The sequence below is a fragment of the Rhamphochromis sp. 'chilingali' genome, assembly GCF_963969265.1.
Source record: "Rhamphochromis sp. 'chilingali' genome assembly, chromosome: 2".
Classification (NCBI taxonomy): domain Eukaryota; kingdom Metazoa; phylum Chordata; class Actinopteri; order Cichliformes; family Cichlidae; genus Rhamphochromis; species Rhamphochromis sp. 'chilingali'.
Genome location: NC_137930.1, coordinates 12,798,790 through 12,811,241, shown reverse-complemented (window position 1 = coordinate 12,811,241; position 12,452 = coordinate 12,798,790). Strand labels below are relative to the sequence as shown.

At 38.3% G+C, this 12,452-nt stretch overlaps 1 protein-coding gene across 3 annotated transcripts in view; it reads left to right on the top strand.

Moving 5' to 3' along the window:
• Positions 1–360: 360 nt before the first annotated feature.
• The window catches only part of rph3aa (rabphilin 3A homolog (mouse), a), a 49,280-nt gene continuing 37,188 nt past the window's right edge, over positions 361–12,452 (top strand). For all 3 annotated transcript variants that reach the window (XM_080876123.1, XM_080876124.1, XM_080876122.1), the window contains exon 1: positions 361–519. In XM_080876123.1, coding sequence (XP_080732249.1) covers positions 419–519 — 101 coding nt within the window. In that variant the 5' untranslated portion in view covers positions 361–418. The remainder of the gene's footprint in view (positions 520–12,452) is intronic.

The window sequence follows — 12,452 nt, the reverse complement described above, 5'->3', positions numbered from 1 at the left end:
CAATTTGGAATGGCAATTCCAAAATAAGGTTGTGGCAAGAAAAATCTAATGTAGTCTATATAACTATGCAAAAACGTATCATTTGATTACATATAAGATGTATCCATCAATACATTAACTGAGATGTAAATGTAGTAGGAAAAAAAAGGCAACATTTGTATCTGAGATACAGTGGAGTACAAATACTTTGCATGGTGAATTGTATTTAGGTTGACTTAAATAGCTCACTTTGGCAGCACTTGTGACCTCACCATTTCATCTTCTGCTGATGAAATGAGAGTGGACGGATTTAGTTGAACAGAGAGAGAGAGAGAGAGAGAGAGAAGGGGAAATGAAGAGAGAAAGGGAGGAGGGGCGATGCTCTTACTACAGTGTGTGTGTGCTGAGGAGGCTGTCAGTGAGGATAGTGATACAAAGGATGCTGAAGCTGTGCTGTTGGCATTATACCTTGTGTCACACTGAAGCAGCCTGCTCCTGGCAGAAAAAAAGAACAACACAACATCTGTCTGAACACCTCAGGTAAGTCCTCACACCCTCTTTCATGTATTTTAATGAGAAGAAGAAAATGACCTTGGAAAGCTTTTAGTTTAGACTTTTTTTTTCATTTTTGTTTCTTTTACTTCTTCCTTGCTTCACTGCTACCTCTGAATTTTGCGTAGTCTCTGGTTTACTTTAAATGTTATTCAAGCAGTCTTTAAAAAATGAGTGCTAACTCAAAACACTTAAATTTAGATATTTTCCTAAAAGCTCTGATTTTTTTCTTTTAAATAATAAAAGAATGTAAAAGCTCTGACACCAGTTTATAAGTTTAGAAAATTCTTTATCCATATTAGCATATTTTGGATTCATTTTAATACAGTTATATGACATTACATTAATATAGACATGATAAATATTTCAAAAATATTTCTTTATTTTTTGTATTTTGCATTTGACTAAACAAATTACCTAATGCCTGTACTACAAATTCTTGTTTTTTGCTGGCTGACATTTGACTTAACAATGGTGTAGCTGTGATAAGCTAAAACCAGTCAGTCGGGCTCTGTAATATGTAAAAGCTTAGTAGACAAGCAGTCAAGTGTGTTTTATCCTCTTTTACACTAACTACTCATGACAAGCCTTTCCAGTCATGGTTTACATTAGAGGATGGAAACTGCTTTAAAAATTTTGCTTTAAGGGCAACACTGTTTTTATCTGTTATTTATTATTTTAGTTTAGTGTTGGACAGAGCCGGCATAAATGTTCCACCATTTTTAATGAATTATTATATATGATATATAATATAATAATATATAATATATAATTATATTATTATATTTGGTATGTTTTTTAGGTGGTAGGGGCTTTCCCTTCAGTCTGTACTCCACTTCAGAATTTTCTTTGAGTGATTTCTGAAATGTTAAACATATAAACACAGATAATGATCATTTTGATAATGATTATGGTAGACAGCTGCAGCAGTCAATAAAATGACGCAGGCACTGTAATTCCACACTTCATTGAGTTAATTTACTCTATTTTATCACTATAACCTCTAGATAGTCTCCTATACACTATGGGTGTTAGCTAGCTGTATCATGTTAACTTAGCTGAAGTTACCTATTCTACTGTCTTAGCTAGTTTTCTTATCTTTTAATATTCTTGATACTGTAATGATAAGTTTGAGAAATCAATCTAGAGTTTGCAATAATCTCACAGCAGTTGAGAACTGGGCTGGTTCTGCCATCTATTTGCAGAGGGAATGAACCCACAACTTAGTGTGTAATATGCAGTGACACTGAAGAAGTCAACACTGAGGACACAGAGATGAAAGGAGAGGAGGAAAATTTATGTAGAATTGTGTAAAATTGATAAGCAATACTATAACTTTCTTTAATCTTCGTTCTATTGTCTCTAACAGTTGGGTTCATTGAGCCCCCTCTTCTTTCCCATGCAGCCTATAATCCCTGCTAAAAATCCCTTGAAAAGCCTTGAAATCAGGTGCATTGGCTGCAGTTTGAACGAGATGGATGCCTGTGGATTACAGGGTGCTGATCTCTCAGGTCCTGACTGATGTGGCTAATGTGCTTGAGGAGAAATGGTCAACGTTAGCTCTATACACCCTGACTGCTGAAGTCAGGGGAAAACCATCTTACTGCTTGGCTTTTTTTCTTGCGTCTGTGTTTTTTGGGACATTTCCATTCGATACCTAATTGTCCTGAAAGCTGCTTTTTGCAGTAAAGCAGTTTGGTGATAAAAGAGTTGTCAATATAAGGTCAGTTACAGCTATCTTAACCAGCAATACCTGCTTTTTAATGCTTGCACCTTTAATGCAGTGGAAACATTTTCATTCACTTGTTTTTTTGTATCTACAAACGTAATGTAAGTCAGACATTCTAAACTTTGTTTCACTTTTTGGTCTCCACCATCTATTGAGGGATCTGACAGCAGTTTTGTTTCTCTTTTTTGTGAGCAGTATTTTAAGGAATACATTTAGAGTGGTACATCACAGGATTTAAATACTTAGACAAACAACAAGACAACACAGAGCTGGTGAAGAAAAGAGGGGAGGTGTAAATGTGAGTGGGTGTGGTTAATGTGAGGATGCTCATTTCTGTTCAGTCTGGGATGAATGGAGTGAGGAGGGGGAAAGGTTCAAAGTTCAAGTTTGTTTTATTTATATAGCACATTTATTTACAACAGCAACATTGACCAAAGCGCTGGACAGAAGTACAAAATAACTTATAACTTATTATTACCAAATACCTCTCGTACTGTCTTAAAAAAGAAAAAAAGAAAAGGAGGTGAATATTATCTTCTGTTAATGATCATCGCATATGTATATGTATATACAGTGGTGTGAAAAAGTGTTTGCCTCCTCATAGTGTTTTGCATATTTTTCACACTTATATGTTTCAGATCATCAAACAAATTCTTATTATTAGACAAAGGTAACCTGAGTAAACACAAAATGCATTTTTTAAATGATGAATTCATTGATGAATTCAGAAAAGTTATCCAAGCCTACTGCTCGTGTGTGAAAAAGTAATTGCCCCTCTTGTTAAATCATGAATTAACTGTGATTAACCACATGCTTTGGAAAGCTGAGCTCAGTTTCATTAAACACATTCAGGCCTGACCTGCTGAGTCAAGAAATCACTTAAATAGAACATGTCTGACAAAATAAAACAGGCTAAAAGACGTCAAAAAGCAACACTTCATATCACGCTTTAAAGAATACCTGAGAAATAAAGTCACCGACATCTGTCAGTCTGAAAAGGGTTACAAAGATGTTTCTAAGGCTTTGGGACTCTATTGAACCACAGTGAGAGTCATTATACACAAAACAGAAAAAAAGAACAGCAGTGAAGCTTCCAATAAGTGACCGGCCTACCAAAATTACTCCAATGGCACTCAAACCAGGAGGTCACAAAAGAACCCAGAACAACAATAAAGGACTGCAGGCTTCAGATTTCTCAGTTAAGGTCAGAGTTCATGATTCAACAATAAGAAAGAGTCTGGGCAAAAATGTCATCCATGGGTTCAAGGAGAAAACCAGTCCTGACCAGAAACAACATGAAGGCTCATCTCACATTAGCCAACCCCTCCCCCAAAAAGAGCCAAAAAGATTTGACTCCCACACAGCATTTCAGAAAAGGAACATCATATGGTGATGGTAGTGAGATCTGAGGCTCTTTTGCTGCCTCAGGACCTGGAAGACTTGCTGTGGTAAATCGAACTATGGATTGTGCTGTCTACCAAAACATCTTGAAGAAGAATGGCACTGTTCAGTCTGTTCATGACCTAGTTCTGCAGCAGGACAATGATTCAAAACACACCAGCAAGTCCACCTCTTAATAAAAACAAAATGAAGACTTTGGACTGGCTTTTTAAGTCCTGGCGGTCCCAACCAGTTATTAGGTTTAGGGGGCAAACACTTTTTCACATAGGGTCATGTAGGTTTGGATTTTTCCCCCCTTCAATAATAAACACTTTCACTTAAAATTGTGTGCATTTTGTGTTTACTAAGATTCTTGAAAAAGTCCTTTTTGACCAGCTTCAGACATTTTTTGTTTAACTTGCATGATACGTAGGATAGTTTCAGTCATGTTTCAGATCACATTACAGCACAGAGACTAGACAACTCTAGAGTTCTGGTCTCTGTACTCATATACAGTGCGTATTCTGACACTGGCTCTGAGTACGGGCTGATAACAATGATGGACTTGCAGTTGTGTTTATTGGTTTTCAGGAACAAGAAGTGACAATATTTGGATGACAGGGTGGACTTGAGCTAAAACTAGCTAGCTTGGTTAGTAAGCAATCCATAAACTATACAGGTGCAACACAGAGACAAAAAATGTAATGCTAATAAGTGCACAAATTTTTCACAGCAAGCCAAAGTATTAGTCAAAGTATTATTTCCTAATAAAGTTAAGATAGATAATAGAGTTAAGTATAAAACTTAAGCATAAAAAATGTGAATGCGGCATGTTGTATAAAGGATTTTGAGTGCTCTAGGAGAGTACAGGCGATCGTGGCTCAAGAGTTGGCAGTTCGTCTTGTAATCGGAAGGTTGCCGGTTCGAGCTTCAGCTCCGACAGTCTTGGTCGTTATGTCGTTGGGCAAGACACTTGACCTGTTGCCTACTGGTGGTGGTCAGAGAGCCCAGTGGCGCCAGTGTCTGGCAGCCTCACCTATGTCAGTGTGCCCCAGGGCAACTGTGGTTACAATGTGTGTGAATGGGTGGATGACTGAATGTAGTGTAAAGTGCTTTGGGGTCCACAGGGACTAAGTAAAGCGCTATACAAATACAGGCCATTACCATTTAGAGAAGCGCTATATAAGAATCATTCCATTTACCAAAATGGTTTCTTTTACCAGGCTGTATACATGCTTTTTAATGCTATTTTAGTTGTGCAGTTTAACATGGGCATCTATGGGGACTGACTTGCTCTTGAAACTGACATCAAATGCCCATTAAAAGAACTGCAGTTTTTGGCACAAAGGCCCCAGAGGTTGCCTTGTGGGTCAGAGAATAAAGGTGCTTTTGCGGATATCTGGAGATATTATAGTTGTTATAATTTAAATATTAAACAATAATACTGACTAACTAAAAAAATCTTCCACCCTGAGAAGCTTGTATTTCCTAAAATCCAATGCCTCGAGAGCATAAGTATATGTCAACCTGCCTATGAACACAGAAAAATAAACAAACTAAAAAAATAAAACCCTAGTAGGACTACAGAGATGGTAAATAAAAACAAAACTGTTGAGTATTGATACCAGCTGAAATTAATGAAAAGATATGTTTTTGTTATAGTTCCAGCCTTTAATGATAAAATAATTGTAAATTAACCTACCATTAGTAGAGTTCCCTTAGAGTTTGTTGCAACCTGACTTATGATTTCTACATGCAGACATTTTATTGCAAAGTCTAAGAGACAATGTTACAGTTTTACTCTAAAACTGATTACAAGAGAAATGCTGCAGCATTAGCTTATGGCAGAGTATCTAAGACATCTTCATTCTCCAACTTAGGACCTCATCTAATAAATATCAAATGCATTCATAGGGCACAAATCTTTTGTATGTTTTAGGGTAAAAAATAAACAGCTGCCATATGTTTTGCACCATTCCAGTTAAGTGAGTGAAATCGCCTTTTTGATGATAAATTGGTGCCGCGGTAGGGGTCGTGTCCATTTTGCCCTAATCCATTACAACAATCAATTGAAACTGATGAATTTCAGATTTCCCATTACTTCCAGTGGGGGCTGTTTCCACATGAGCTCATTCACTGGAGCATGTAGCAATACTGACCATTGAATTGGTTATACTCTTCCTCATTTCTGCAGCTGAGGCATTATTGTTTTCAGTGGGAATTGTCTCAACACAGCAGGAACAGCAGATGTGCTGCACAAATCCACTGTGGCTAGGATTGTTTGATTAGCTGTGTACTGTGAGCACACTTAAATTGTTCACAGACAGGAAGAATAGGTGGGCAGATGTGATTATCTAACAGAAGCACAGCTGTAAACAGAAAACTGATATGACACTTTTATGTGCTGCTGTTGTCTGTCCCTTGCATGACCCAAATATTATTTCAGGAGCCTCAGGGCAAAAATGTCCAACACATAATATGCCACCAGCGATCTGTGCATCAACTAACAACAAACTGTTATTTGGGTTGCTTATTTAGTTAAAAAAACAAACAAACCCTACATACAGGGGTCCTAGTGCCAATGGATTCCAGAAGAACAGATGCATTGAATTAAATACTTCATATGCTTTTGCAAGGAATGTTCCTTGTTTTGTAATTACTAGAACACGTCAGGAGACCTCCATATCATTGCACTAGAAACAAGCTAACACAAAGACAAGAGGCAAGAAGAGCCTTGATAGAAAAGTGACTAACTTAGCTACCAAAAATTAGCATTCACCACTAAAAGATGCAGTTGAAACTGAAAGGACTTTAGATGTCTTCATACTCTATGGGTACACTACAGAGAGTGCAGAATTATTAGGCAAGTTTATTTTTGAGGAATAATTTTATTATTGAACAACAACCATGTTCTCAATGAACCCAAAAAACTCATTAATATCAAAGCTGAATCTTTTTGGAAGTAGTTTTTAGTTTGTTTTTAGTTTTAGCTATTTTAGGGGGATATCTGTGTGTGCAGGTGACTATTACTGTGCATAATTATTAGGCAACTTAACAAAAAACAAATATATACCCATTTCAATTATTTATTTTTACCAGTGAAACCAATATAACATCTCCACATTCACAAATATACATTTCTGACATTCAAAAACAAAACAAAAACAAATCAGCGACCGATATAGCCACCTTTCTTTGCAAGGACACTCAAAAGCCTGCCATCCATGGATTCTGTCAGTGTTTTGATCTGTTCACCATCAACATTGCGTGCAGCAGCAACCACAGCCTCCCAGACACTGTTCAGAGAGGTGTACTGTTTTCCCTCCTTGTAAATCTCACATTTGATGATGGACCACAGGTTCTCAATGGGGTTCAGATCAGGTGAACAAGGAGGCCATGTCATTAGTTTTTCTTCTTTTATACCCTTTCTTGCCAGCCACGCTGTGGAGTACTTGGACGCGTGTGATGGAGCATTGTCCTGCATGAAAATCACGTTTTTCTTGAAGGATGCAGACTTCTTCCTATACCACTGCTTGAAGAAGGTGTTTTCCAGAAACTGGCAGTAGGACTGGGAGTTGAGCTTGACTCCATCCTCAACCCAAAAAGGCCCCACAAGCTCATCTTTGATGATACCAGCCCAAACCAGTACTCCACCTCCACCTTGCTGGCGTCTGAGTCGTACTGGAGCTCTCTGCCCTTTACTAATCCAGCCACGGGCCCATCCATCTGGCCCATCAAGACTCACTCTCATTTCATCAGTCCATAAAACCTTAGAAAAATCAGTCTTGAGATATTTCTTGGCCCAGTCTTGACGTTTCAGCTTGTGTGTCTTGTTCAGTGGTGGTCGTCTTTCAGCCTTTCTTACCTTGGCCATGTCTCTAAATATTGCACACCTTGTGCTTTTGGGCACTCCAGTGATGTTGCAGCTCTGAAATATGGTCAAACTGGTGGCAAGTGGCATCTTGGCAGCTGCACGCTTGACTTTTCTCAGTTCATGGGCAGTTATTTTGCGCCTTGGTTTTTCCACACGCTTCTTGCGACCCTGTTGACTATTTTGAATGAAACGCTTGATTGTTCGATGATCATGCTTCAGAAGCTTTGCAATTTTGAGACTGCTGCATCCCTCTGCAAGATATCTCACTATTTTTGACTTGTCTGAGCCTGTCAAGTCCTTCTTTTGATCCATTTTGCCAAAGGAAAGGACGTTGCCTAAAAATTATGCACACCTGATATAGGGTGTTGATGTCATTAGACCACACCCCTTCTCATTACAGAGATGCACATCACCTAATATGCTTAATTGGTAGTAGGCTTTCGAGCCTATACAGCTTGGAGTAAGACAACATGCATGAAGAGGATGATGTGGACAAAATACTCATTTGCCTAATAATTCTGCACTCCCTGTAGTGCACCAAGTTCATTTCTCGTCTATGAGTTGTTACTGGATGCAGCTACCATTCCTAAGCTAGTCAATAGAACACCTAACCCTGAATGATCGTCATATCTTAAAAACCTCTAAATATCATATAATCCAAGTAGAGTATTTTATCTCCGATTGTAGGCTTACATCTGGTTCCCAGAGTTTGCAAGAAAGAAGGCACAATCTTTAGCTATCAGGCTACTCCCCCATGGAACCAGCTCCCTATTTGGGTTCAAGAAACAGATGGCCTAAAATAAAGCTTTATAGTGCAGGTGACCCTGAGCAATATGTTACTATAAGTTGCTGTGGGCCTTCCTAGACTGAGGTGTGAAAGCAGGACGAGCTGTTCCTTCCTTTCTTCTCCACCTACCCCTTTTTAGTCCAGATGCATTTATGTATACCTGCTACTGCATATCATTAACTTTTCTCTCTTGTAATTTGTGTTTTGCGCTTTTCTCTTAATTCTCACTTTATTTTTTCCTGCTTCTCTTTCTTCTCACAATTCAACTGTGCTGCATCTCCCTAAGCCTGGTTTTATCAGAGTTCTCTTTCTGTGAATAAATATTTATATAGGTTTATAGGTTATTCCTTCCCACTGTTGCTAAGAATAGAATAGAACAGAATATGTGAAGAACAAATAGCATTCTTAGTCTAGACAATAGTTTCTCTCTGGACTCACAGTTTTACTGTAGCACCTCTTCTCTTGTCAGACAGTCAATCTCTTTGTCATTCAGCTGAATTAGTAAATTCAGCTCTTGAGAAATAGCCAACTTTGAAAAGCTCACTTTGTTCTCTCACAGCGATCTTTTTGTCTGAAATCACCAGTTCTCGAGATAACGGTAAGATCCAAAAGACAAATCAATTGGATTTAAAATATACTGCACATTATCTGAAAATTGTTGCAGCAATTCATTTCTATAGATGTTACCTGCTGCTTTTCAAGCGTTTCTCTCAAATGCATTGAAAAATTAATCCTTAATTGGTGGGCATGGGGAAGAAAGTTTGCATCTGATGACGCAAAGAAAAACAGCTTCATTGGAAGATCATGTTCTTCTTTTCTGAGGACTTAATGGATTTCTAAACAATCTTGGCTTGAAAATTAAAAGTATTTTTGCCACCCTTTTTAAACCAACCTCTTTTGCATTAAAGTAAGCAGTGTGAGAGATAGCACAGATGAGAAACAGACATGGGAAGTCTGACGTTCGTGTTCTGGTTTGCTCAGTTTAATGGTTTCAGTGCTGCCCCTGGTGTTTACACATAGACAGAAACTGTGATTTCCACTCTTTGCTCACCATATGGGCATGTGCTCTTACACACACACACGCACGCACACACGCACGCACACACGCACGCACACACACACACACACACACACACACACACACACACACACACACACACACACACACACACACACACACGGCAGCCACAGTGAACTGAACACAGTGTATACACACTGCTGCCGACACGATATTTTTTCCTGTTCCATGTATCTGCTTTTAATTTAATAAAAAGTCCTGCCAATGACAACATATTTTTTAGATATATGCTGCAGTTGCATAAAAATGTATTTTTAAATATTTTTAAATAAATATTTACACTTGGGTTTTAAGGGGTATTTGTTTTTTGTTTTTTTTTACGGGTTGTACGGAAGCCCCAAACGCAATTTCATTGTTCTTTGACAATGACAATAAAAAATAAAATAAAAAATACTTATTAGTGTAAAAACCTAAGAGAAAACAGGAAGTAAGAACACATGCAACAAATGACCCTTTTAATGAATGGTAGGTGTCTTATGCTTAAAGCTATCAGAATGCTCTAAATCCAAACAGACAATAAATCCAAACAGATTCGGGCAGCACGGTGGCACAGTAGTTACAACTGTCATCTCACAGAAAAATTGTTCTAGGTTTGAATCTCCTTGTCAGCTGGGGTATTTTTGTGTGGCTCTGTGAGTTTCCGCCGGCTCCCTCCAATAGTCCTAAGACATGAGTGTAAACGGCTATTCTGTTGGTTGGTTGCATGAACACAAGGTACAAGGTATAGTACATATAAAAGTGCTATGTAAATTATCAGTGAAATGTGTGGCTAGAAGTGCTTTAAGTAGTGAGTAAGACTGTGCTATATAACTGCCATGCATACAACACTTTTTATCTGTCAGACAAATGGAATATTAGATGCCTCACTGGGGTTCAGTACATTACCCAAAAACATTCTGAGGCACTGTGAGAGCCATTAAATTAAAGAAATGTACTAATATGAACAACTTTTTTTTTGCTTGTGTTGTTGTAATGTACCACTACATATTTGTACACATTATTTCCAGAAGTAATAATGAAATTTAAGTTTGAGGACTGAATCTATGCATAGATCTAGCCTTATGTAAATGTTGGGATACGGACACAGTCTGAATTTAGTTCAGGAACTGATTGTGCTAATCCACCAAACTCTGGTGAAATATGTTTTGGTAATCTGAACATCTGCTCAAAATGTGATCATTGTAGTAGTAGTTGATATTTGAATCACAAATGCACTTTGGCCGATACTTGATGTCTTTTAAATGTGCTATATAAATAAAGCTGACCTGACTTGAAAAATGAACAGCTACATTTAAATTTTTTTAGCTGCTTTTTTCCCCAAGTATTAAAATATTTCACTAAAAACTAAATATGTCAATGTCAGTCAGAGGAGAAGTAAGGGGCTCGTTAAAGTCAGGAGACTCATCATACTGAGATCATGAATGTCTGTGTAAATGTAATGTTAAATGTAATCTCATCCAGTACTTATTGCATTATTTTGGTTGATAAATTAAAAGTACTAAAGTTAGTGCTGTATTGAAGTTTAGATAAATGCATCCTTTTTGTACCATGAACAAACTTAAATTGAAATGTATAAAGTTCTCATTTCACTTGAAACAAAACATGTCAACCCCATCGTGGGACTAAATGAAAACTGAGGGAATCAACACAAGTATGTGGGTTTATCCTCTGGGGAACATGAAAAACTGTAAAAAATTTAATCCTACTCCATACAATAGTGAATATTCCACTGGCAAAAATAGGTCAGCGCAAATTTTATTTCTGTTGCACATAAAAAAAACAGGTTTACTGAGGTTGACTTGCTTTTTACGTTAGTTTAAACAAACAAGATAAAACCATGCATCAATAAAAATAAATACAACAAACAAAATCAAACAAATAGAATAATAGAGCGCAATGTAAAAAACGTTGTGGGACTCGAACTGAACTCAAATTAGAAGCCAAAGTAAAAAAAGTGATTTTTTAAGACAGGATTTAAAAGACTGTATAGACTCTGCAGAACAAAGATCAAGTGGCAGGTTATTCCAGAGTCTAGGGCTAAATAAAAAAAAAAAGAAATGCATCCTCATGAGCAACTAAACTGTCTTGTCCTGCTTTCATCCCTCAGTTTACTTGTAAACAATATGTTCTGACAGGAATATGTTTTTTGTCCTGCTGATTCCTCTTCTACGCAGACTAAATACAGTCATTTCAGCTATGTGTCAAAGCTTTGAATCACCAATGTTGGTATTTGGAGACTAGATTACTGTGCTTTTTACCAAGAGTCATTAGACACAGGGCTGGGGTGCTTGTGTGCATGTGGGTTAAGGTTTAAGAAGAATCATCAGGCAGGGGATAAAGTAGGTGGTGATGGGTCTTTGTAAAACTAAGCTCTGTAAGCTGCTACTTCACAAGTCTGACAAGCCTCAGCAGAGGAAAAGAGAGACATATGGCACAGCCGCCTAAATAGATGGACAAATGATGATGAATGGGTGAAAGGGTGAAGCTTTTGCAGAGGGCGCTGGTAAAGAAGTCAACGCGATCTGTGATGATTACAGAAATGACAGCTGTGGGGGCAGTGTGAGGAAAGGGATAATAAACAGGGGGATGCCGTGGAGTGGGATGATGAAAGTGTTGAATAGAAGAGGGTGCGTGCACATAGGAGTGCTGAAATGTTCCAGTCTAATTCAGATGGGAGTGTTTGAGCTCCTTGGGGAATGTTCTGTGTACCATAAATAACTGGGATTTTGCTGTTGTAGTAGATGAGGGTGCCTGGGCTTCCTGAGCTGGCTAACCTCATTTAAGATCTAACAACGGATATAATATGGCACAACCCACAACCTTAACATTTTGTCTTACTCGACTCATTGCATCTTTGAAACTCCATCCATCCATCCATCCATCCATCCATCCATCCATCCATCCATCCATCCTCATCCGCTTTGTCCGGGGCCGGGTCGCGGGGGCAGCAGCCTAAGCAAAGAGGCCCAGACCTCCCTCTCCCCAGCCACCTCCTCCAGCTTATCCGGGGGAATACCAAGGCGTTCCCAGGCCAGCCGAGAGATATAATCTCTCCAGCGTGTCCTGGGTCTGC